This window comes from Microplitis mediator, chromosome 6, assembly GCF_029852145.1.
Source record: "Microplitis mediator isolate UGA2020A chromosome 6, iyMicMedi2.1, whole genome shotgun sequence".
In the NCBI taxonomy this organism is placed as follows: Eukaryota; Metazoa; Arthropoda; class Insecta; order Hymenoptera; family Braconidae; genus Microplitis; species Microplitis mediator.
The window spans coordinates 19,069,736-19,096,369 of NC_079974.1; the positions used below are offsets into that span (position 1 = coordinate 19,069,736).

General features: G+C 30.9%; 1 protein-coding gene across 13 annotated transcripts in view; it reads right to left on the bottom strand.

The window, feature by feature from the left end:
* Positions 1 to 75: 75 nt before the first annotated feature.
* The window catches only part of LOC130670293 (piezo-type mechanosensitive ion channel component), a 28,086-nt gene continuing 1,527 nt past the window's right edge, over positions 76 to 26,634 (bottom strand). The window contains exons 2-18 of one of the 13 annotated variants that reach the window (XM_057473624.1): positions 25,500 to 25,744; positions 23,312 to 23,426; positions 19,107 to 20,008; positions 17,759 to 17,890; positions 17,472 to 17,516; positions 17,271 to 17,309; positions 16,360 to 16,471; positions 15,819 to 15,928; positions 12,911 to 15,749; positions 11,137 to 11,199; positions 10,688 to 10,833; positions 8,757 to 8,933; positions 7,967 to 8,275; positions 6,833 to 6,909; positions 6,513 to 6,587; positions 4,616 to 4,696; positions 76 to 3,759 (exon numbers count right to left, since the gene is read on the bottom strand). In XM_057473624.1, coding sequence (XP_057329607.1) covers positions 1,035 to 3,759; positions 4,616 to 4,696; positions 6,513 to 6,587; positions 6,833 to 6,909; positions 7,967 to 8,275; positions 8,757 to 8,933; positions 10,688 to 10,833; positions 11,137 to 11,199; positions 12,911 to 15,749; positions 15,819 to 15,928; positions 16,360 to 16,471; positions 17,271 to 17,309; positions 17,472 to 17,516; positions 17,759 to 17,890; positions 19,107 to 20,008; positions 23,312 to 23,375 — 7,896 coding nt within the window. In that variant the 5' untranslated portion in view covers positions 23,376 to 23,426; positions 25,500 to 25,744 and the 3' untranslated portion in view covers positions 76 to 1,034. The remainder of the gene's footprint in view (positions 3,760 to 4,615; positions 4,697 to 6,512; positions 6,588 to 6,832; positions 6,910 to 7,966; positions 8,276 to 8,756; positions 8,934 to 10,687; positions 10,834 to 11,136; positions 11,200 to 12,910; positions 15,750 to 15,818; positions 15,929 to 16,359; positions 16,472 to 17,270; positions 17,310 to 17,471; positions 17,517 to 17,758; positions 17,891 to 19,106; positions 20,009 to 23,311; positions 23,427 to 25,499; positions 25,745 to 26,634) is intronic. The other 12 variants (XM_057473623.1, XM_057473625.1, XM_057473635.1 and 9 more) reach the window with 12 other exon arrangements.

The following is a 26,634-nucleotide window of genomic DNA, read 5'->3' on the forward strand; positions in this document are numbered from 1 at the left end:
TATAATATGTATACATACATACATACATACATACATATATATATGCTATGAAATAACCATACATCTATATTGAAAAATATAAACTACTAATGATATATAATGAGTTTATTTATATATAATTGACAATAATTAATAAAATAAGTTCACACATACGGTAATAAATATAAATATACTTTATAAAAGAAATTATTTTGGCAGTTAGTATGCAATACCACTTTATATTGATGAATAATTAACAATTAAAATACCAGTAATCAATAAATTTATAATAATTCATTTTATGAATTAATTACCTGTGTAAAAAAAAATTCGTTCCCAAAAATATTTAAAAAAAATTCAATCTGTGAAACTTTTAAACTTGAGACAGATTAGAACTTTTGTAATTTTGATAGTAAAAAAAAAGTTATTTAAGATTTCCTGAGCGAATTTTAAGTAAAAAAAAAAAAAAAAACGTTTTTAAAACATAATTTTGAAAAAGTATTTTTACTAAATTTTACCCTCGTTACGAAAAAATTCAAAACCTCTAACTTGGAAATTTTTATGGACGTTTTAAATTTTTATCGGACTATTGGTTTCTAATGGGAAATTTTTCAAAACGTTCATTTTTTTTTACTCAAAATTCGCTTATAAAATTCTAAATAAACTTTTCTTTTACCACCAAAATTACAAAAGTTCTAATCTGTATCAAATTTAGAAATTCCACATGTCGAATTTTTTTCTAACGAATTTTTTCTACACAGAATCTACGTATTAATTTGAATTACGTTTCAATTATAAAATATGAGAAAAAAATTCATTTATTAATCAAAATAAAAAATCAATTAAATTGAATCTGCATAAAAAAAAATGTCAATTGTCATTTCATATTTCTTTGGCCACGTATAAAAAAATGCATCAGAGTCTTAGAATCTCAAACTGACCTATTAATTAAATTCGTAAAACTTATTCTATTTTATTATTTACTTTCAAGAAGTTATAGTTTATTTTAAAAAAAAATATCGCTGCCTTCTAAATAAATAATAAAATTCATTAACCTACGCCTCACTCTGTCCTTCATTATTTCTCCTCCTCACTCTAACATCATCATCATCATCCGGTTCATTGAACCCGTTTCCGTTGTCGACGTCATCGTCGCCGTTTTCCTCAGGTGGCCTCGTCCACCTGATCAGTGTCTCAGGAGACCGATACAAAAATATAAGTTTAGCAAACAAGTCTTCCTCTAAACTCAACTCTTTGCTCTCGCGTACCAAATAAATGTCCAAACATAACTTCAATATTCTATCAACATACGGCATGTCATCGAACATAATTTTTGGCGCCATGTCACTGACAACTCGTCTCATTATTTGGCTGACGACAATTACAGCAGTGGTGTATAGACCAAGAATGCCCATGCCGCTGAAGAAACTCAGCCCTTCCGGAAATGCTTTTTCATTGAACAAAAACATGACAACATTGTTGCTGCAGTCATTGAGTGGGACATTTTTCAGTATCTTATTGTACAAATCATCGTTGCACTGTTCCTGGACCATCCACCATTGCTGGCCAACCTCAGATACTAACTGCAATGTGACATTCCGGTACATATTATTGACCCCGTATTCAACTTCATCATCTTGCAAATAATTTTGCGATGGAATATGCAGCAGTTGTTCAACTACACTCGTATTCCGGCTGGTAACTTTCAAAAATTTTGGAAATACGCTCGGCAATGATAGAGTTACGTTGGGATTATCGTTATCAGACGATAGTAATATCGACAGATTTGTTCTCAATGGATTAAATTCGCCGTCGACGTATGCCGGCAGCGGAATAATATTCGGTGTCGTTGAAATACCAGAAAAATCTTTGACGTCTGTCTTTCTTGATACCGTCCATTCGATGTGGATACTCATGGTTATATTTGACTTCAATTCATTTCTCAATTGCTCCTTCTCCAGTGGGGTAATGCCCCATATTCTCTGAGTTGATTTACTCAATTTGACAGTCGCTACGTCACTGGGTCCATAATTGTAGAGGAAAGTAAGCGCAGGTCTGTCGGAAGTATAAATTCCTCTTAGAGATTTAAATTCTTCGTCGGTGTAGGAAAATATCGACGCGTCTTGGGCTGACGCTGTGTAAATCGGCTCGTGTGAACCGATTTGAATTCTCAGAGACACTTCTGAGGGTATATTTGACATACCGACGGTGCCGCTGAGAGCAAACAGCAGCAATGGGAACCAAATAAGTCCGATAATCAGCAAAAGTAACCCGCCGCCGACTAAATATTTGCTCAGTTGTTTTTTCTTCTCACCACGTGCTTGGGGAAAATCTGTTTCCAGTCCGCGCATGCATTTTATCTGGTATATACTGGCGAATATGTCTTCCATTTTGAACCAGTCCATCACGGTCATTGATGTGTCGGTCCAGATCCAGTCCATCACGGCGCGCAATTCAAACAAAAATGGCACGAACATAAACCCTTTGAATAGACAGTAATTTATTATACTGTATTTTTTGCACAGGAAATTACCGAGTATGCGAGTCGGATACCCGAGTCGCAGTTGATAGGCCGCGAGTAATAAATAGAAACATTTGATCATGTACCAAATTTGTGGGGGTAAATTATCATTGAATGCGCGGCCTGATATTCCGGGTAAGAAGAAAAACATCCAGATATGGATACCAACAACTAGACAGTACTGGAAAATTAATTTTCCCAGAATTGATTTTCGCAGATAAAGCGCGCGGTCGATGACAATCAAAGCGAACTGTATCAGCATCATCACGAGAAATGGCATTGGCACGCGATTTTCTTGAAGGTAAGCAGCGACACCACCGTCACCCTGCTGAGTACCGAATGAAGAAAATCTAAATATTATTAATAGAAAATTGAAAAAGTCGCATAGAAACATGTAGGCGTAGACGTTTGATTTTTCTTTGCCCTCGGGATTCAAAATGTTGGCGAAAAAATTTTTCGTTGGCTCGAGATATTTTTTAAATGTCATACTTATTGCTGTTGTGAGTTTTGCGTCGCATACATTCGTCTCTTCGTTTCTCATTTCAACCAAACGCTCGTCGTCGCTGTCTGTATTATGATAGTCCGAGGCCTCGTCTGATGTACCGGCAGCTTTTGGTGGATCTTTTGATGTTGATACAGACAAGTCTTGGTTAGATTGAGACTGGTCTTCATTTTGCCATTGAAGGCGAGCTGATCCAGCTTGACTGGTACCGCTGACTGGTGACGAACGTTCTGGTCCAATTACTAATTTCGAAGGAATTATTTTTCTAGTTGCGTATGGAGTTGTCCACTGGCCCAGAGATTTCAGCATGAATCGGTGGAAAAATACCATCAGAAGAAGCAGCAAATCCCAGAGCGCGTAATTTGGTTTGCGTTCGACTCCGATTATTGCTGTCGTTGCCAAGGGATTTCGCGACGGCACATCCTGGTTCCAGACGATCAAGTCCCACTGGAAGATACATTTTATAATGACGATAGCTTCTGTATAAGCGATTACTGTCACCCAAAATGTTTTAGACGGACGCGGAATCGTCAGTGAGCCCCAGAAAAATACCATCAGCGGCAAAGGAGTTGACAGAACTGATGCGTTTTTTATTTGATGCAAAAATATTATGAAGTAGCACATGAATGTGGAGTGAGCGAGAATTCCAAACCATATGGAAGCTAGTAGTTGAATTATTGTTGGCTGGTCCACTTCTGACAGTTCCGGTTCGTCATCGTCCGCTTGGGATATTGGCTGCGTTCGCGTCAGCATTGAACTGTCAATAAATAATTTATGAATTTAAATATTTTTATTACTTGTCTTTACACCCACAAATATCAAGGATGCACTTTTAATTCCAGCATCCTTTTTTTATGTACAATAAGCGTTTTATTTAATTAATAAATAAGTTCTTTCATTATTTTAAGGGCATTCTCAGACAGTGCCCCGCACTTTTTAAAAATATGCGATGACTCTCAACTGTCATAACGGTATTAAAATTTTATTAATTAATTAAAAAAAAATTAAAACCTCAATTGAAAAAAGGACAACGAATTTTAAAAAAATTACTTACAATTCACATCAATTGGGAGTTAAACGAAATTTGTTGAATAAATTTTAGCCAACAAAATTTTAAAATTCGAATTATAAAATTGACATGACGATTTTACTGAAATTTATTTAACGAATTTTGTTCAACTTCTCATTGATATCAAGTGTAAATAATTTTTTTTTCAATCTATATATCGGCGAAATTACGACTACGTTGTCCTTTTTTCAATTAATGTTCTAATTTTTTTTAAATTAATTGATAAAAATTTGATACGCTTATGACAGTTGAAAATCATTGAAAATTTTTAAAAAGTGGGGGCATTGCCTGAGAATGCCCTTAATTTAATAATTAAAAATGAATAAATTAATTTTGAAAAAAAAAATTATGGTATAAAAATTATGAGAACTTTTTTTTATTAATTAATTGATTAATTATTAAAATTTGAGTAATTAGTGAAATAAAATTAGTAAACATGCGAAGGATTAAATATAATAAAAGGATGCAGTAGCATGCAAAAATGTAATTTGTGGGATAATTAAATAAGAGAATATAATTTTTTTATGTGTCATGAAACCGATACCTGGAGGAGGACACGTCCAATCCTCGCTCCAAACTCGGCGCCAGGATTCGGATGTGTGGCACAGTCAGCAAGCTCTCCTTCCTATTAAAAATAACCACCGTTTCTCTAATAGCTATTACTCATTTAAATTACAATTAATTAATTTGGGATGACAATTAAAAAAATGATAAATTAAAAATTTTAATAATAAATACTTTTTGATATTGTGATAATTTAGTCTTGAAGCCAATGGATTTAAACTTACTGGAGGATTTTCATTGGGATTTTGAAGGAGCGCTGCAGACGTTCTTGCAACCAGGAAGGGATTTGATGCCTTGGTGAAAAATTATTGGATTTAATCATGCGTTTATTTATGAGTGGATTAATAGAAAGTAGGGCTGTGCGAATCGGGTTCGAATTATTCGTTAATTTTATAATTACTTGTAACTTTAAAATCACTCGATTCAAATCGAGAAGATTCTGATCAATGGTCAAATATACAATTTTTATTTAAGAGAATTCTTATACATGGTAGCACGACTTGTAGTTTGCGAATAAAATATCCCTGACAAAATATCCCCGGACTAAATATTCAAGAGACAAAAATTCGTGACAAAATATCCTGTCGATAAATCTTATTCAGAAAAATATGTTTTAAATAAAAAAATAATTGATGGTTTTCGATAATCGAGTACCGTACTCTTCCAAGCATATGTTGACCTATTTTCAAAATAATACTCACCCAAAATCTGTAAAAAAAAAGGGCACAGTACGATTTCAAGCATACGTCTTGATCTATTTTTAATATCACACACTCAAATTTTATGTGAAAATATATTAAACATTTCTGATAAAATGGTACCGTACTATTTATATTATATTTTGTCTATCTATCGAGTATTTAATCCGGGGATATTTTGTCTATCGGATAAAATGTATTCGGATATTTTATCGCGGATATTTTGTCGCAGATATTTTGTCTTCGGATAATAAGTGACGGTACCCTTAGACATTACCCTCCTCCACTTTTTAAAAATATTCAAAGACCTTGAACTGTCATACAGTATCAAAATTTTCTTAATTAATTTAAAAATAAATAGAAACCGTAATTGAAAAAGGTCAATTTCGCCGAGGTATAGAATTTTTAAGGCTAAAATTTATTTACTAAATTTCGTTTCTCTTAATTGATAATAACAGTCAATCATTTTTCTGCCCTCCGGCCGGAAAGTAGCAACTTTTGGGCCACTGCCCTGAACGAAGTTGCAATTTTCCGGCTCCGTCGAGCAGAAAAATAGTATACGCACCTTGGTCAGTAAAAAATAAAGCCTCAGACCACATGTTTGTCAGCCTCGGCTTCGCCCTAGCCAACAATTACATGTGATCTGAGACTTTTCTTATTTTACTGACCTAGGTATGTAATATACTATTTTTAAAAATCTATACCTCGGCGAAATTGTAACTACGTTGTTCTTTTTTTCAATTAATGTTTTAACTTTTTTTGAAATTAATTCATGAAATTTTAATACGGTCATTGCGATTTAAAGGCATCGAATATTTTTAAAAAGTGGCGGCACTATCTGAGAATGTCCTCAAGTCGAAGAGAAAATTTATGAATAATTCGAATTATTTGCAGAGCCCTAATAGAAAAGTAAATAGTACATAGTGCGAGTAATATAATAATAAGAATTATTTATTTTCTAATCTAATAATTAATAAGATTTTTTTTTAATATCATAGAATACTGTTGTGATTAAATAGTAAAAATGTGGAGTAAAAATACTAAATGTAATGCGAAAAATTTGTTAAAACCAAGCTACCAACACCAGGATCACACGCCAAGACTATTGATGTCACTTCAAAAATGCTACAAATACAAGATGACTGATAAAAAAAACGAATTTTATTTTACGAGCCCTACCTTTCGCTTTTTGTTTCTAGTTGATCCTGGTCCTCAATAGCAATCGTTTCTCGTGAACTTGCTTCCGTCTCTGATCTGTCGGCGAGCAAATTTACATACTAATTTTCTAGCAATACTGTTATTTAGCAACCCGTTAAATAATTTGTAAAATCAAATTGAAAAGCTGTTTATAATTACGAGTTATCTTAAATTAATATTTTTATATGAAGCCTACAGTCTAATCTAAAACTACCGAAAAATATTCAAAATATAAATCTAGTTCATGTAGTTTTTAATTACACATTAATTATAATAGTAATTGTAATTAATTTTTAATTTACCTTTCTTTCATTAAAGGTATTGGCTGCCATATTTGATTGATACCCAATCTCATACCCATTCGGAAATCAGGTTTGGACTAGAAAAAAAAAAATCTGTTAATAAATTTCCTATTAAATTTACTAAGTATGACTTAAGTCTAATTATTTATTAAAGCCTTGTATTGTAAATTTACGCTGAGATATTTTGTTTATTTTTATTATCACTGAAATTTAATAAAAAAAAATCTTGTAAAATATCTTGACTACGAAAGATACAAAAAACAAATTTCGAGAGTTTGCCAAAAGACTATTGCCTTTCATTGATACAAAAAAATTCAGTATCCAGTCTCAAAATATTTAAAAATTTTTGTCAGTAATTTTATAAAATCATACCAGGATCTTTTAGCGGTAAATTTATTAAACTAAAGTCAAGACTTTTCCACTGATACCAAATTAAATTTGATTACTGTTACTAAGGACAAGACTTTTGCCTTAACTTTGAAATGAAAAGTTCAAATGTTTAATATTATGGCGAAAATATTGGTCTGATAAAAAACCATTTTAAACAAAAGTTGTAGGAAATTTTATTTTCTAGAGAAAATGTCTCTTATGATTTTTTTATACGACTAATATTTTCACTGTAATTCCAAAATAGAGATTCATAATGAATTATTCAAATTTTTGTTAATTATGAAAATCTGAATTTTGAAATTACGGTGCAAAAATTGGTCGTATAAAAAAATCATAAGAGACATTTTCTCTAGAAAATATAATTTCCTACAACTTTTATTTGGAAAATTTTTTTTTACAGCCAATATTTCCACTGTAATTCCAAAATTTGACACCATTAATTATTAATTGTTACTTTTAAATAAAAGAATAATTAGAATATTAATTCATACAAAGAAAATAAATACGACCGTTTTTTTCCCGCGCAATTTAAATTTATTTTGAATGACCTAAATTTATTATCTCGATACCTGGCAATAAACTAGAGTTGAAACCATGAAAAGGCACAAATTCAAGTCAAAATTTTAACAACGGTACCAAATTTAATAAAATTGACTAATTTAATCATATAGATATGACTGGAACTAAATTTTCCTTATTCTCTTAATATATATATACATATATAATAATAAATATTCAACTGACCTTTAAAATTAATTTTTCTTTGCTCAAAACTTTACGAATGTATCGATAGTCCCTTGAGAATTTATTCAAATATTTCGTAGCAGAAATTATAAAACTATTGATAAGTTCAAACAAAAATTTAAAGTAAGTGAAGAAAGAAACTTTCTTCTTGGCCTGATCATCTTCTTGAGAAGTATCACTACTGTCCTTTTCATCAACGATTTCTTCCGAGTCCGATGGACTCTTACGCGTATCATCTTTTTTACTTTTTTGTGTCTGTCGTCTCGCTTGCGCTTCCGCCGATGCATCACTCGTAGGGTCCACATCCTGCTAAACAAATATTTTATAAAATGAAATAATTATCTAAAGTTATTTAAAGCAACAAATAAATAATGCGGTTCAAATTTAGCTGAAGAGTTGTATGTTACAGTAGTCCAAGCTAAAACAAATTTTTAAATTTAAATAATTTTTTTTTTATGAACATAAAAAAAAATAATTAAAAGCTCGAGTTTTGTTATTTTTAATGATTGTAATTATAACAAATATATGATTGAATTAAAAAAATTTAATGACAATTAATGACTGGCGTATTATCTTGGACACAAAATATAAAATTAAATGTACAAGCGAGATAATTGTTTATATTTTTATGTAATTAATGAATTTAAAAAAAATTAAGAGACTACGATAGCGAGGCAAAAGGATTTATATTTAATTTACAGGTTTAGTAAATAAATTAAAGTTAATAAATATGTTGTTAGAGTATGCTAAGTTGTTAGATTTTTTTTTAAGGATCATGGGAAAGGCTCACATCGGTTGTCGCGGCAGTCTCTGTTTCTGAACGTGCACTTAGATAGGACATGGATGATTTCTTGCGGGATAGCGGCATACTTTGACGTCTCAATCTCAGTGCATCCTTGGGTGTTCCTCCGTACATGGCAACGTGTGTCGCGATCTCTATGTCTGTCTTAAACAGCGTCGACATCAGCTGCAACCATCACTCAGCGAATCAAAACCCATAGATTTGTTTGTGCATATATTATATATATATATATATATATATATATATATATATATATGTATTTTCAATTTAAAAAAAAAAAGTTTATGAATAAATAAGTAAATATTCAAATGAAACAATCATGGGAATTATGTTATTAATTATAATGATAAGTTAATTTGTGCGGTGGTGAAAAAATAAAATGTGCAGAACGAAAAATCGGTATTAGTTTTTATTGGGTCCATCCTTGAAATTAATAAAATAAAGAATATTATTATTATTTGTAATTAAAAGTAGAATGAGTATACTAGATATTTCAATTGATGACGGTAAATAAATGATTGATGATATTGATTGATAAATTTTTTATGGAGATTAAAATATTAAAGTATTTTAAAATGAGGTGACTTGGAATTATTTTCGAAAATTGATATGTAACTCTCGGATAAGGATTTATTACTTTTCTTTATAAGAGTTTTATGATTTGATGATTAATTTTTTTTTCTTAATTTAAATGTAAAAAAAAAGTAATCTGATGAAGTCATTCACTCATGAATAAACGAGGGGCTTTTAGTTGACTTTCGTTTTTTCCGATAAGTGATATTAAATAACAGATATCGAAAAAACTACGATAAATCTGTAGAGAGTTTTAGCTTTAATTCTATTATTTACATTTCATTGGCATTTTCTGCTGTTTTAATAAAAAAATGTTATAAATTTTTCCAGTCATTTTTCTCGAAATTCGATCGTTTTGAATACTGCAAGTGTTGGTAAAAATTACATTCTATATTAGACAGTAAAACAGAAATAATAAATGATTTAATAAATTAAAATCATGGTCTAGACTTTGGTAGATCCATGAAGTTAATATTTTTAAAATTTTTAAATATTATTAAATATCTCATGTACAGTTGGCATTATGGTGATAAAGATTTTATCGTACTTGACAAATATTATAGTCTTCAATAAAACAATTTACTAATTTTTGTCGCATGTTAAATAATTTTCGCGATCACAAGTTCCTTGGAATTAATACTTGTTTGAAGTCTAAATTGTTTTATTTATTTAAAATTAATTGTTGCAATAGAATAAATAGAAATAATTTATTGATATTCATTGTTTGAGCATTACTCTGTTTACTGTTCGTTGTTTTTCATTGTAAAAATAATCAACACTCAAAGCTCCAAATAATACATGAACCGAAACCACATGAAAATACCGAAAAGTTTCATGAGTTAACTTTAGCTTTTATTTTTTTCTGGTTTTAAACCTCGCGAAAAAATGCCAGAGCTTTGAAAAAATCCAAAAACGGCATACGGATCGTAAAATATAAACTCGATTATATTAAAATTTATAAAAATAGTACAGCAATTAAAAGTGTTCGAGTTACTTACAAATTCAAAGAATGGATCAATAATCATCGTAACTTCATTACAAAATCATCAGCATAAATTTTAAATGTCTGCATACTCAGTAAAACAACTCGATATTCATTTAAAAAAAATAAACTCGTTATAAAAATAATATTCTCAATAATAAATAAAACCTCAATCTTTTTTCATGTAGAGACAAAGTTATTTTGCGAAATAAAGTCACCTCAACTTACAAGGATACGAAAGAGTATCTGATGACCAATTGATAATTAATCTACTTTTGATTTAATTATAAATAATAAAAATATTTAACCAACAAAAAACAAAATGTGAAGAATATTAAAAAATAATAAAACAAAAATTACTGACCTCTGATACGGTCATTCTACGACCTTTATGTCGCTGTTGCTGGCGTTGCTCGTCTTCATCTATTTCCATTTCTGAATCCGGCAAAGCTTCAGTCACATCTTCATCGTCCACGTCATCAAACATGTAGTAATCTCCAGATCTCACAGCTAATTAAAAGAATAAAAAACCAAATTATAAACATACCTTCTTTGCTTATTATAATTTGGACAATTCACAAGGACACCCATGCACAGAAACAAACGTCTACTTAAAAATAAAACAAAATTATTTACAGGATAATTTACAGAGGAGCAGGAAAATTTTTTACAATAATTATGGAGGTGATTATTGTACAAGGAAATTTACAAGTGTCTGAAAAAATGTAGATAAGGATTAATCTGCTGGATGGATAATTATTTGCAGGATAAAAATTTTAGTGTCTGTAAGAAAGAAATAATTTTCTCAATTACCCTCTCGATTAGTTTTTGGAGCACGACGTCTGTACAATGGCCGATCTCTCGGATAGAGCGAATCTAATAGAGAACACATAGAGAAATAATATTTAAAATGTAAAAAAAAATAAATAATAATTAAAGTATATATAAATATAAAGATATAAAGGAATTTCTGAAATTAAAAAATCGTAAGTCATTAAGGGGGACCACTAGTGTAAAATTTTGAAAAAATCAATTTTTCTTTGCATATTCCGAGTCTAAAGCTTCAAAAATAACATAGTAAAATTTGAAGGCATATTTCAAATAGTTTTTTGAGTTAGTCATCTGAAGTGCAGCCGCTCATCGGTTCTCGAAACTAAAGTTTTCAAATTTGCTTATCATCACATGGGATTTCTCTGAATATCCCAGAGAAATCCCATACATGGTTTTTCTCTGAATATCCCAGAGAAATCCCATTCATGGTTTTTCTCTGAATATTCCGTAAGGAAACACATCACTGAACACTTAGTGCTTATAGAAATCATTGTTTCTTAAACATTCAATAACTTTATATTAAATGAAGATATCACAATAATTTTTTCTCCCCTCCGGGCGAAAAGCGTCAACTTTTCTCCATTTTGTTAAATTTCAATTTTTATTTTCGATCGAGGGTCATGGTACGAACAATACCTTCTAGTTTAATAAACTTTTTATTTCATCCACTCGGTGAATTTTCAATTTTTTGGTCCAAAAATTTTATCATATATTTATTATATATCCACAAATATATCCTTAAAACACCAAAACATTCCATGCAATAGTTTTCTTTAAAAAAATTCCCAAAAATAATCTTTTTTTCAGGCGGTCACACTAGTGGTTCCCCTCAATTATAAAAAAAAACTTATTAATAAACAATAATTTCAATGATAAAAAATTATTCACTCAAATAAATATCATAGATGTTGTAAAATAATGAAATTATTTGACTGTATTTATAAAACGAAACAGTAAAAAAAAATGATATGACAGAAAATGAGAAGTGCAGGTGCTATAGTCGCATTCTAAATCACAGCCGTGTAAGCGTATGTACATTATACGATGACCTAGGCTGGATGTTTCTTGATATGATCGGTTACATGTATGATGAGATCGCTGAGACCGTGAAGTGACAGATATTATAGATTGCCGTGGAGTTGTCGGTCTTTCTGGGTTCCAACTGACGCCAGCAAGACTTGATTGACGATGATGTATGCTCCTTAATAAAGAGTGACAAGACCGATCACTGTTCGGCGGTGGGTCGTAAGGCGGCGGCGAAAATACTGGAAATGTTTCGTCAGGTGACACACCACGTGGGTTTAATTCGCTACTCGGCGGCGAGCCGAATGATATTCTAGTGGGTTCTAGATAACCCTCAAGGCTCACTGTCAAAATAGCCGAGTTCGGTGACGGCGCTTGCAGTAATGACGAAGCACGTGGTGTCAAAGGCGGTGGGTCGTCTCGTTGCTTGTCATGTTGAAGATCTTCACTACTGTTATCACTATCGTCATCGTCTATTGGCGTTTGATAACCTTGCGGCGGTGTACGTCCTGAAGAAACGTAAGAACTTGCGCTACAAGTTCTTGCCAGTGGTGCCATTCCTTTGGCACAGTCATTAATTCATTGATTGTGTAAATTAAAATTTTATTTCAAAGTAACATGAATATTAATGAATTGATTATCGTAAATAAATAATAAAAAACCCAACTGCAATGTGTAGATTTATTTAAAATTAAAAGAATAAAAATAATTAAATGAATTTTTATTTTCTTACCAACTTTATGATGCCCTGGCTCGTAACTCGGACCCCGAATTTTCTGTTGGTCAGCTTTTATTTTGTCCATTTTTAATTTAATATTCTGCAGAACAGCATTCTCGACACTCTCTTGAAATTCGATGCGTTTACGATGAAGATTTTCGAGCAGCTCAGCGCCCCGGGACGCGAGGATACTCATCGCTTTGGTTTCATCAACGATATGAAAGAAGTAATAACTTTTGAACAAACGTTTCTGTATTATAAGAAACGCGAAGCAGAATCCATCCCACATCAGACCGCTGTCATCTCTCGGCATCGGGCATTTCAAGTCATCAGTCGTGTCTATTTTATACTGAGAATTTTTGTACTGGTAGCAGGATATTCCCAGCAACTGGACTAACCAGCATGCGGATTCTTGGAACTGGGTCATGAGTACGCAGCCGAACCCCTGGAACAGGACTTTCAAAAAAATAACGACGACGTTGTAGCCAATCAAAAGATTCCACCATCTGAGAATGACTCTCAGTGGTCGCAAATAAAAGTCACTTCCTTGCCATAGAAAAATGAACGCCCCGATTAAGTAACCGAGTGAAAAGAGATTTGTTCTGTTGGTGCCAGCGAGGAACATCATCGACAGCGTAATCCACATGAAACTCATCATCACTCCTCTCTTTATGACATCTAACCAGCTGTGGATGTGCGACACGTAATCTTTGACTGGATTGACGAAGTTCGGCTTGTCCATATCTCGGAAGACTGAGTAATTGTGTCCTGCTGGATGGTCAATGTTGTTAGCAACGGAATTAGCTTCGGTATTGAACACCAAACTCTGTCGAATGATCATATAAAGCAGGAAGAAATCGCATATCAGTTTCCTGGGATTCGGTGTATTGTCCGGGTCCGGAAGGTACATCCACTCTTGAAGTCTTCGGTAAATATTAACCCAAGGGTAGTTGATGCACAGCCACGTTGGCGGCGCTACCACGAAAAAATACTGCAGTGGCAGCAAAATGATGGCAAATATTCTGAAGAATGGCCAAATTCTGGCTGTCCTACGCCGCGATTGGGCGAATAAAATTAATAACCAGATTCCATAGACGACTGAGTAAAAATCTAAGCGTGTGCCGATCAGGATCACGAGACCGATCAAACAAAATTCGACTCCGAATTTATAGAAGCCGTAGTTCAGGAGAAATTTAAGACACTCTGCGATTCCTCTGTCCGCGTCAGCTCTTTTTATTTTCGGAAACATTACTTCCGGTGTTTCTGATGACTCTCCACGTCCATGGCGATAGAAAGTTTGACGCACGGTAATAATCGCTCGGAGTGTCGTCACAAGAACGATACCAATGTAACCTTTGAGTAAATACGCCAGCATTTCTTGCTCAGAAGGTTTATCGTTATTCGGTAGTTTGTTGGCATTGACCTCAGAAGTATCCCATGCAGCGGAGGCTTTTTTCAACCCAATCCACTCGGCGATATTATAAGTCTTGAGCGTTTGGTTGCCGTTATCTGGATTTTCTCGGGTGCAATTGACGTTGAAATTTGTGGGGTCGATATACTGGATCTGGTAGAGCATTTTTGTTACCATCAACAAGGCGATTGCTACAGACATGCTATTGATGCCTATTATTTGGATTGAACGTTTGAAGTTAATGATAATGACAATCGCTGTGACAAAAATTAAATTAATTGCGCACACGTCATTGATGCAGAGTATTATCAAAGATGTAAAAATTATTTTTTGGATATGAATTTCCAGAATTAGCCAGATGTAATTGTAAAAATCAATGAGCTGCTTAATAGTACGACGTAAAAATGCAGCTCTTTCTAACTTCGACATGTGTTTTAGTTGTCTGAGTGTGAATATTGTTGATGATTCTTGATCCGGGCCCAAGAGAACATCCAGTGTTGACGTCGGTGGTAATGTTGAAGCATCCGAATTATTGCGCTGTGATTCTGGCAGCACCTGGACCTTTTCAATGTCCGTTGCTTCGAGAAAATTTTCATGAAAATAATGGATTTGGATTACGGTTATTATTACAAAGAACGTCGGTGTCAGAAGACGGACGAATAAGTCCTTTGTTTTGTACACTTCCAGACCTATGTCATTTTGCAACCGTTCGTTGATACCCAAATGCTCCCAGTATTTAATAAAGTCGCGAAACTGATATGTATATACGAGAATTAACATGATAACTGAGTATGCGATGACAGTTATCCAGAATCCGTACATCATTTTTCTCCATGCGACCCATGAAATTTGAAAGGATATTACGAAGAAGAGAAACAATGACATATACATGATACGGAAGAGTGTCATTCGTTCCCCGGTTATCCCGCTGGTGAAAAGCATTATCGCGACGACGACAATCCAGAATTTTGTCAGTAATTTTTTGACAACAGTTCCGACGTCCTTCATAAATTTACTTTTTATTTCCGGTGTCTGGTGATGCATCGCGGTGGCTGCTGATAACGAGACGCGAAGGGGAGCGATCATGTCTCTGAGCGCTGATGTCTGTCGGGCTTGATGCCGCTCGGACATGTATTGGCGCATTGTTATCCAGAACATTACCATGAATCCACACTTCACCATCAAGTGCCAGCTCTTTAATTCCGTTGAGTTCGGAAAACCCACTTCGGACATCGGGACACCATCAACTATCGTACTCGGTAACTCATCGGTCGTTAAGTTCATGCTGTAAACATAACAAACTAGGAGAAGTATTGTTCCGTACATGACGACAAATGGTGAGCATTTCATCATTGCTGAGCGCTTGCTTGGCGCCATCCATATTATCAGTGCCCATAGGAGAAAGACGAAAGTAGTCCAGCTGTGGTACATGATGGACCAAGTCTTCAAAGTAAATTTAAAATTATGAGTTTTTAAATAGTGAATGGAATTGTGTGAATTTTGGTAACTTACCATCATTAAGATGTTTGTTGCTAAGTAAGATGAGTGGACGAACAATTGTAGGATTGAATAAATGGCCATTATAATTTGTTCGATTGGCCCGGGGTGATCTTCTTGTGTATCTGTTGTAAAATAAATAAATTATTGAATAAAACTGAGTTATTTTATATAAACTGTGAAAAAAATTTGAAAACCGCCTGATCTTGCGGGCCAGAAACTTCCCGGCAAGTTTTCTGGGAGAACGCTAGCACACAGAAGTGAAGGGAACAAATTTTTTTTCTCAAAACCGAGTACTGAGTTTAGATTTTCGATCGATTTTCTATAGAATTTCTTAGACGACGATCCCGAGCAAAATTAAGACGTCCGTTGAATGTGTGGAGGTCTCGGGGTATCAGAGACGTCTTCTGGAAAAACGCTAGCTCATAGAAGTGAGGGAAAAAATTTTTTTTCTTAGCAACGCGCCCTGAGTTTTCAAGCTCAAGAGCTCGGAAATAGCGGGAAGTTTTGGGTCAGGCGGTTTTCAGATTTTTCTTTGTTTTTACGGGAAATTTACCTTCAACAATAGACTGCATTTGTATATTATCATCATTATGTCCATCTTGAACTATTACACTTCCTGTTGAATCTTGTAAAAGTCCAGCTCGCCCAGATCCAAAGCGCATCAACTATCAAAATCATTGGAAAATCTTATTACGTTTTTCACTTCTCTTTATTATTCATCAAGATAAAAAGTGACTGAGATAAAAAAACCGGTGTACCGTCAACTGATCCCACCGACATCTGATCCCATCAACAATTGATCGTCAATTGATTTTTATCAACAACTAATTTATATTATTTAACTTTTCATATTTACAACAGTGAATTTTTATTACTCATGTGATAGTAATTAATTAATAATTAATTATTTTATGAAGTTGTCTATGGGATCAATTATCGTGTGATTACTTGTCGGGGATCAATTGTCTGGGATCAGTTGTCGTGGAACCAAAAAAACCCAATACTAGAAATCAATTTATAGAAGTTTAAAAATAGAAATCTCTTATTTTCCCCAAGTATCTAAGATAATTTTTTACATTAATTAAATAAGTTTTAATTATAATTATATCTAAATAGTCAGTTACTATAAAAAATTTTTTTTAACTACGTAGTAAATTTAAGTTGAATAATTATGCACAGAAAAAAGGATTTCTTGACGCAAAAAATTTTTATTCTCCCAAAGAAATTTTTTCTATTGTGAAGTGAAGACAAAAATTTTCTTGAGACGAGAAATATTTTTTTTCTGTATACAAATAATAATTTTTTATAGAATTAAACATCAGGTATTAGACCGTGATTGGGTATTGGGTCTACTATTCAGTGATAATTAAAAGTATCAGTGCATTTACAATTTAAATATTATTATACGGGTGCTTATCACGATTTAAAAGTGTTAGTACAATAGTATTTAGCAAAAGCTCTCACCGTATCAGTAATGTTTGTAGCACTATGCGCATTATTATTCTGCAGCAGAATGCATATACGTAAAATAAATAAATAAATACATTAAATATGTGTATATTACTTTAATAATAAAACTATTTTTATAAACTATACTACAAAACCTATAATCAACTATTTAAATTTAAAAAATAATAAATAAAGCATCGCTACTTGTATACGTACGGGCGTTCTTTCATCTGGTTGAGTTGTAGTATTTGTAGTAGGTGTCTAAAACACAGCAAACCAAAAAAAAACCATAGAAGACATTCCCGAAGAGCAGTAAAAAGATATGAAATAAAAAAAAAAGCACATAAGAAATTAATTTATAAACTTAAGAATAAATTAGCAGTTAAGTTACGAAGAAGCGAAGCTTAATATTTAAATTATAATTAATCATTCATAGATAAACATTTATTATTATTATTGAATTGTTTTGATTATTATTATTAATTTGTAATAGTGATTCTCACGTAAGCCTTTCGACGTGCGGATTGCCATCTTTGCGAAGGCGTTTTACGTCTCATAGACACATGACGCGTGATTTGAGTGTCCAGACTTTTTAATTTCTGGCTTAGCCTTATTGGTTTATCATCAGACAAATTCTGATTCATCGAGGTAAGCCGCGTCACAAGATAAATAAAATATTAATTTTATTAACAGTTAGTATTAATAGAATATACTGTAAAAAATTTTCAGTCCGCGGTGCGGTGTGAATTATTTGGTGTTCATTTTTTAACACTGCGGTGTGAGTTACCTGTTGCAGAGTGTTAAATTTTGCAATGTTAATTAGAACGTTCACACCACTGGTGTAAATGCATAAGTTCTTTATTTAAAACTCTTAATTACTTTGACGCCCAGTTCATTTATTTTATAGTTTTTTACTACAGGCTGTATTATTGGACAATATTTAAGGTAAGAAACCGAAGAGTGTTAAAGAAAACACTTACACCGTGTTAAAAGAACACCGCTCGATATTTCACACCACGAAAATTCACATCGAGCAGACGGTGAAGTCCTCGGGGACCATTTGCACACCAAAAGTTTTTCACAGCGCACTGTAAAAAATTTTTAAACCGCGGTGTGGTGTGAATCATTTGGTGTTAATTTTTTAACACTGCTGGTGTGAGTTACCTGTTGCAGAGTGTTAATTTTGCAGTGTTAATTAGAACGTTCACACCACTGGTGTAAATGCATAAGTTCTTTATTCAAAACTCTTGATTACTTTGACGCCAAATTCATTTATTTTATAGTTTTTTACTACAGGCTGTATTATTGGACAATATTTAAGGTAAGAAACCGAAGAGTGTTAAAGAAAACACTTACACCGTGTTAAAAGAACACCGCTCGATATTTCACACCACGAAAATTCACACCGAGCAGACGGTGAAAGTCCTTGGGGACAATTTGCACACCAAAATTTTTTCACAGTATGCACTGTAAAAATTTTTAGACCGCGGTGTGGTGTGAATTATTTGGTGTTAATTTTTTAACACTGCGGTGTGAGTTACCTGTTGCAGGGTGTTAAATTTTACAGTGTTAATTAGAACGTTCACACCACTGGTGTAAATGCATAAGTTCTTTATTTGAAACTCTCGATTACTTCGACATTAAGTATTCAATTTTTATTTCAAAATCTACACCAATAATGTAGTAATGTACACCGTGTTAAAAGAACATCGCTTAATATTTCACACCGAGCAGACTGTGAAAGTCCTCGGGGACTATTTTCACACCAAAAATTTTTTACAGTGTAATTAATATTAATTTATATTTAGTATTTAATTGATTAATTTATTAGAACAGTTAATTTTTTCTTACCGGAGCTTTAAACAGAAACTGTGATTGAAGAGCAAGAATGTAGTAGAGCCAAAAAAGTCTCAGAGCATATGCGTATCCATTTTGAATCCATTCTTCATTTTCTCGAGTGAATATCGTGTGTCTTGGATCAGTACAATTAGTTCTATAATAAGCTTCAAGTGAAAAGTATCGTGACCAACGACTGTCAACTGGAATGTATTCTTGCGGCCATTGATTCTGATAAGACATCAAGACAACTATGTGACATACCACGACGACCATCACAATCCTGCATACTATCGCAAAGTTTCGTACAAGTTCCCGATTGCATGCCCACCAGGTTGCGGCTCCTAAGAACACTAGGAAGTAAAATCCTCCTTCGACAGAAGGTGATAAGGTTGCAGTGTAACATAGAGATGCCAGAACTATGTAAGTTCCTATTCTTCCGAGGAAGTTTATTATTTTAGTATTGCGTTCTTCGGCAAATTTAGTCAATGATGATTGCAAATGTTGATCTTGGATTGACGAATTTTCGGGATCTTGCTGATAACTTTCCGATGTAAATCGACGGCACAGACAGTACAGAGTTATCATTATTGGTAATGTAACTATTTCCGGAAGTAACCAGTAAAATACTTCGAATACTGTCGCGCGGTCCATGTGAACTAGACCAATATGTCGGAATAATTCTTCCAGGAAGCTGCAGTTTTCTGTGAATTTTTCCCAAATCGATGGCGCTGATAAGAGAATTATTTGGAAAATAAATTGTATGATGCCGGTTATAAACGTCAGAGCTATACATGATTTCAAGTAATGCCCGGTTGCTTTTTTCATCGATTCGGAAGTTGGTATCGGAATAAATGGTGATATCAACATCATAATTAAGTAGATCAGCGAAAGTGCTGTCGGCCGCCATATTGTACCTGGCAGAAAATAATTCATAGTTTAATATAATTAATAAAAAAAAATTATTGATATAAAGTGAAAAATTAATCTAACAAATTTCGTTAATTACTCGATAAATTGTCTTGCATACATTTAAGTAGATTATTTTTTTATTTAAATTATCATTTATTAAATATTTAAACTTTTCATTACTAAATTGCTATAGCGTAGGATGTTAAGTAAAAAATAATTTAAATTACTTAGAAAATTAAATCGATATTGAAGATAAATGCGCTTGACTTATTATATTAATAATGAATGAATTAATAATTGATTGGATGTAAATTATAAATGATTTATTTGTGGTTCACTGGGTTGATTGCTAAGAGGTTTATAGAACGGAATTTGTGAGAGAATTAACTTCGCTTGTTTTGAAAAAATATTACAATAATGATAATTTAAAAAATTATCTCATATTATCTTACATCTATTATTATATTATTCTATTTACATAAAATTCCAAATTCAAAAGTATATTGCTATGAACAAGTTATAAATAATTCTCCAGCTGCATGTATTGCTATTATTACACGTCAATTATATGCCGCTGTTAAATATAACTTATATGTAGCCGGAAATAAAATTTATAATAGTTATGTTTCTTTTTGGATTCGAAAATTGGATATTAAAAAATAAAGCTGATCAAATAGCATTAAAATATAGATTATTGGGATAAACAAGATTTATATTATCCTTTGGATAAATTAAAAGCGAAGGACTTCTTGAGACATCTGCCCAATATCGACAACTAGTTTACGAAGATTTGCATTATGCTTTTATATTCTTGGCACTTGGTTTGGCTTTTTCGATAACTATATTTATGTCCAAGACGTTAAGAAAATGGTCTAAGTAAAAACGTTCAAGTCATAAGGAAATTACTTGGCTAAATATCTTGCGATAAATTATTTCTACACTTGTTTTTTTCTTAAAAGAAATTTGTGTATACATTTAGAGTATAAAGATCACTTTTGAAAGGTTGAGTAGTATGCACTATATGTAGAAATTTAAATGAATTATGAGAGACAAATATATCTGGAAATGTATACTATGGCAAAACTTTTGACTAAAGGTCACGATATTTAAGAAGGAGATATTATAAATGATAAAAAATTATTTCTTCAAGTATACGAATTTGAAATTAAATAAGAAAAAAGTTTTCTTTCCAGTAAAAATAATGGATAAATTGTAAAAATAAATGAACTGGTATTTAAAATTATATATATATTAAGGAGGACCACTAGTGTGAAATTTTGAAAAAATCAATTTTTTTTTTGCATATTCCGATAGTCTATGGTTTCAAAAATAACAATACAATTCAAAGGCATATCTCAAATAGTTTTTTTTGAGTTACAGTCATCTGAAGTGCAGCCGCTTATCGGTTCTCGGAACTAAAGTTTTCAAAAATGCTGCAGTTATAACTCGAAGACAAATCATCTGATCGATTTGATTCTTATTGCAACTTCTTTTATATGTTTCTTCATACCACGAACCTCCAGTTTTCCGATCGAATAGAAAATGTAATTTTGCCAGGCCAAAAATCATCAAATTTTCGCGCGAAATTTGAAACTTTTTTTAAAAACCCCGCCATTTTGTTAAATTTCAGTTTTTCTTTTCGATCGAGGGTCATGGTACGGGCAATACCTTCTAGTTTAATAAACTTTTTAGTTTTTTTTTATTCCATTCACCGGAAGGTCACTGCAGTGGGGAGACTTGTTTTTGAGCCATGAGAGATTGCGAATAACTCGGTGAATTTTCAATTTTTTAGTCCGAAAATTTTATCATATATTTATTATATATCCACAAATATATCCTTAAAACACCAAAATATTCCATACAATAGTTTTCTTTAAAAAAATTCCCAAAAATAATATTTTTTTCAGGCGGTCACACTAGTTGTACCCTTAATTATAAAAAAATAAAAGTAATTAAGTATGTATACATATATCTATTACATGTCAAATGATATCTATAAAGCAAACATAATATTTTTATATATCACGTGATTTAAATTATCTCTACAGTCAATCAAATTAGTATAGATATAGATAATAACTCCCTAAAATTATTATCTTAAAATTAAAAATATAAATGTAAAAGCTATCCTTAGTCACTTATTTCACTTTTAATTAAGTACTTAATTAAACTAACTGTAAGTGTATAGCTTTACGAAATAATTAAATTATTTCAAACAAATGCTGTTTAAATTAAATTAAATTAAATTATAATGTCATCACTAATCAGCAAAGTGCTACTGAAATTTTAAGGCGATACTGACACACTAATTAACTTTATTTAATTATCATTATTAAGAATATCTGTTAATTATTCAAACTCTTCATACCACAGAAATGTAATAAATTTAGATGATATCTCATCTAAAATTTTTTCTTTCCCGCCTGACATATTTTTTTTATTCTCTTTATTTAAAAATGTGACACTGACCTTTTAATTTACATAATTTTAATGTTACTCATAATCACTCAAGATATTATGGAATATCACCAAAAATAAATAATATCTAAATATAACGTAAGTGATTATATTTTGTCTCCGTTATTTTATTTATTTTTACAGTCGGCATATCGTTTCCATACTTTCCGCTTGACGGGTCGTAACAGTCTATTAATATTTAGATACAATTGCTTATTTATTTTTTGCTTTAATTATAAGTACCGGTATTGATATTTTATTTGAAATATTTATTTTAGTAATAAAAATAGAATTATAACTATTTGCAGCAATAATAAATAATTATAATGATGTCTGTTTGCCATTTAAACAGAGCTCTAATTTTGGATTCCCCCACAAAACAATTTACTACTTTACTATTCCTACTCTTATAACCAGTCCTACATTTCTCGGCAATAATTTCAACAAGAATTTACTGTATAAATAAATTATGTTACGTTACAGTAATTTTAGCGTTGAATTAAAACAATTTTACTATGCAGTAAATTAATTAATTAATAAGCTTTTTATCCGTAAGAATTTATAATTCAACGACATAAATATCAGAGCAATTTTAAAATAAATGGACGTACTAATTTTGATAATGTCAAATTTTAAATTTTATATTTGCGGTACTTAAATTTATTATTTAATTAATTAATTAATTAAATAATTATATTGTCTATTTTTAAACAATGACATCTTTTAGTGATAGAAAAAAAATTCTGACTCACTGATAGTCATTTAATATTTTAATAATCTTACTTATGAAGCTGATGATAAAGAAAAAGTTCATTAATTATGCGTAGGTATATTTTTTATATATTACTCACATGCTGTAAATGTTCCAGGTACGACGATTCTTAGAATCGCGACATTAAGCCAATATTGACCCATTGTAATTTTTTTTTAAATCCTTCTTTATTTGTGGATTTTTTTTTTCAAGGTCTGTAAATAAAAATAAATATATATGAAAAAAATATTGAAGAATTTTAATGTATGCAGTATTCAAATTTATTATAAATGATTACGTAAAAAGGTCGATAGGATTTCGTTACTGCGGGTAAGAATTTATATCAATACATGAATTAATAAAGTTAATAAGGTACAAAAATTAATAGTGTAATTTAATTTTATCTGTTCATATTACTCATTTTAACTCGGTTTAATTGAAGGGATTAATATTAAATATGATTATAATTGCAGCAATTTAAATTAATTTTACAAACATATTTATTAAGAATTGAATGATGGGAAAGTACAATTCTATACTCCGATAAGTCATTTATACAAGACGATCCCAGAAATATAATTTTTGAATTAATTAATGAACATCCCGCGTAAAAAAATTCGTTCCAATAATTAAAAAAAAATTTCAATATGCGGAACTTTTAAACTTGCGATGGATTAGAATTTTGAGTGGAACTTTTTTTGAACTTTTGTAATTTTTATAGTAAAAAAAAAAAGTTTTTTCAGGACTTTATATGAGCGAATTACCCTCGTTTCGAAAAAGTTCAAAAACCTCTAAGTTGAAATTTGTTATGAACTTTTTTTTATTTTTATGGGGCTATTGGTTTCGAGTGGGAACTTTTTTGGAACGAGAGTAAAATGTAGTAAAACAGTTTTCAAAACGTTCTTGTTTTACTCAAAATTCGCTCATAAGAAATCCTAGATATTTTTTTTTTTACTATGGAAATTAAAAAAGTTCCATTCGAAGTTCTAATCTTTCTAAAGTTTATAAGTTCCACATGTCAAAACTTTTTGAAATCTTTTTGGAACTGATTTTATCTACATGACTACTCAAAAACCTTAAATTTTTTGGTGGATCTCTAAATGCATTCAAGAATGAAATTCGAGCGGAAATAGAAAATAGAGTAAACTGAGTCCAATAATTAAACTGTATGATTGTTCATGTTTATTTTTTGTTTTTTTTGTTGTTATTTGCATTGATAACGCGAATGAATATTATAAAATTTTGTAAATTGTGAAAAGCGTTAAATAAATAAAAATAAAGTATTTAAATTTATTTATAAATATATTTTTTTTTCAACAGTTGGACTTGTAAGATTAGAAATCATGACGGAATGAATTTAAATGAGATATAAGTAAAGTTGGATGAAAAGAAAAGAGTATTGTCTTACTAAGGGGACACTTGGACAATTGTACTAGACTCTCTTAAGTTTAAATACGAGGTATCGGAATGCAAGATGAGTTTAAATAAAACAGTATACATTTGAATGTATTAATAACAAGTAAACAAGTTTTGAAAAAATTAATTAATTAATAAATTTAATTCGCTATGTAAAAAAAATTTGTAGGTCATATTGAGTATCACTTATTTATGTCAAATATTAATTTTTGTATACTTTATAATTTTTTACAATTAATAGTAAAATTTTTAAATTTACGATCTATGGATTAAAAAATTCTATTAGAATTTTGTAAAGAGTAATTAGAACTGTAGCGGTTATGAATATAAAAAAATGATTGTTCAAAATTTTTATTGTTGATCATTTATTTAGTTTCGTGTAATAAAAATATATTTTCTCAGTGTAACAAAATATATTTTAAATTAAACTGTAAAAGAGCATTTACGATTGATTTGATTGTTTGAAAGTGATTAATTTTGATTATGGCAAAGGAAACTTGTTTGACCAACAGGATCATGTGTCGGATGGGTGGAATATAAACAATGATATGTAGGATACGATCGATCGTCCGAAATTCCTGTCTATACATATGTATACAGTTACATTTAAACCACTGCAAGTCAGGAACAAAACCGCAGTGGAATGACATCGATAAATTTAATAACTTAAAAGAAAAAATTTATTTTTGAATTATTATTATTAAAAATAAATAAATAAAAAGAAAGTCGAGTGAAAACAATTTTAATCTCTTGACTTTCGATCTATTGTTGATGAACTCATGATACTGAAGTTAGCCGACATCTAATAATTTTTGGAGTTTTTCAAAACGATAAATTGTAATAAAAAAAATATTTAAAAAAATTGCACTTACAGTTTTTTAAATTTTCTACATGTGTATATTTTTATTTTTTTTATTCTGTTTTTTTTGTAATTGATTTGTTGAAAAATAAAATCCAGGAATTGTTAATTGTCTGTAATCTTCAGGATCATGATAAACTCTTGTATTTATTTGAACGTAAATTATTTATATTTTACTGACAATTATCTCATAAGAGATTTGTTAATAATTTAATGGCGTCACACCCATTAACTTAGTGAAGAAGGCCGCACCAGTGTCTGCAAGATAATAATATTAAAAAAAAAAAAAAACAACAGTAACAACAAATTAAAAAAAACGTATGTCTGCATTGCGTGAGACACGCGAGGGATGAAGTACTGACTTAATTTAAAAGTGCGTGAATCTCGTCCCTCTCTGCGTTGTATGACACAATTAACTTGTGTTATAAGCTTATAATAAATAATATTAATTATCTTTATCTTATGACAACAAATAATATTAGTTCATCATTTAATTTAAAAGTTACTCATATTTGTGTGAATTATTTTTATGACCCTGTTTCTTTAGCAGTTTTATTTTTTATCAGTTTATTACTAATTTTATGTTCTTTTACAGTTAATTATCTTTCATTGCATGTTTATATGCGCTGCATTTAATCACTCATGCAGGAAGTATCTGCATACTTTACTTGGTGACTATTGAAAAGAATAATATAAGTATATGCACGATATATATATATATATATATATATATATATATATGTATACGTGTTTGATTAGTCTTGTGTGAACACTATCGCTATGACAGGGAAATAAAATATAAGTTGATACAATATCGATGATATATCAAAAATAACAATTGGAAAATGATAAGAATTATTTTTTACTGTGTACGCTAATGATTTATTTTATTTTTCAATATTGTATATATATAGATATATATGTATATATATGTTATGTTGAATGGAATTAAAATTAGAGTAATAAATGCAACAAAAAACTTAAAATTTTTTCAAATTTTTAAATAATAAATTTATTATTAATAAAAAAAATATAATACCGAAATTAGACGACGTCTAATAATTTTTGAATTTTTATAAAAATGATAAATTTAGAGAAAAAAAATATTTAAAAAAATTGCAGCTGTGGTTTTTTAAATTTTCTACATG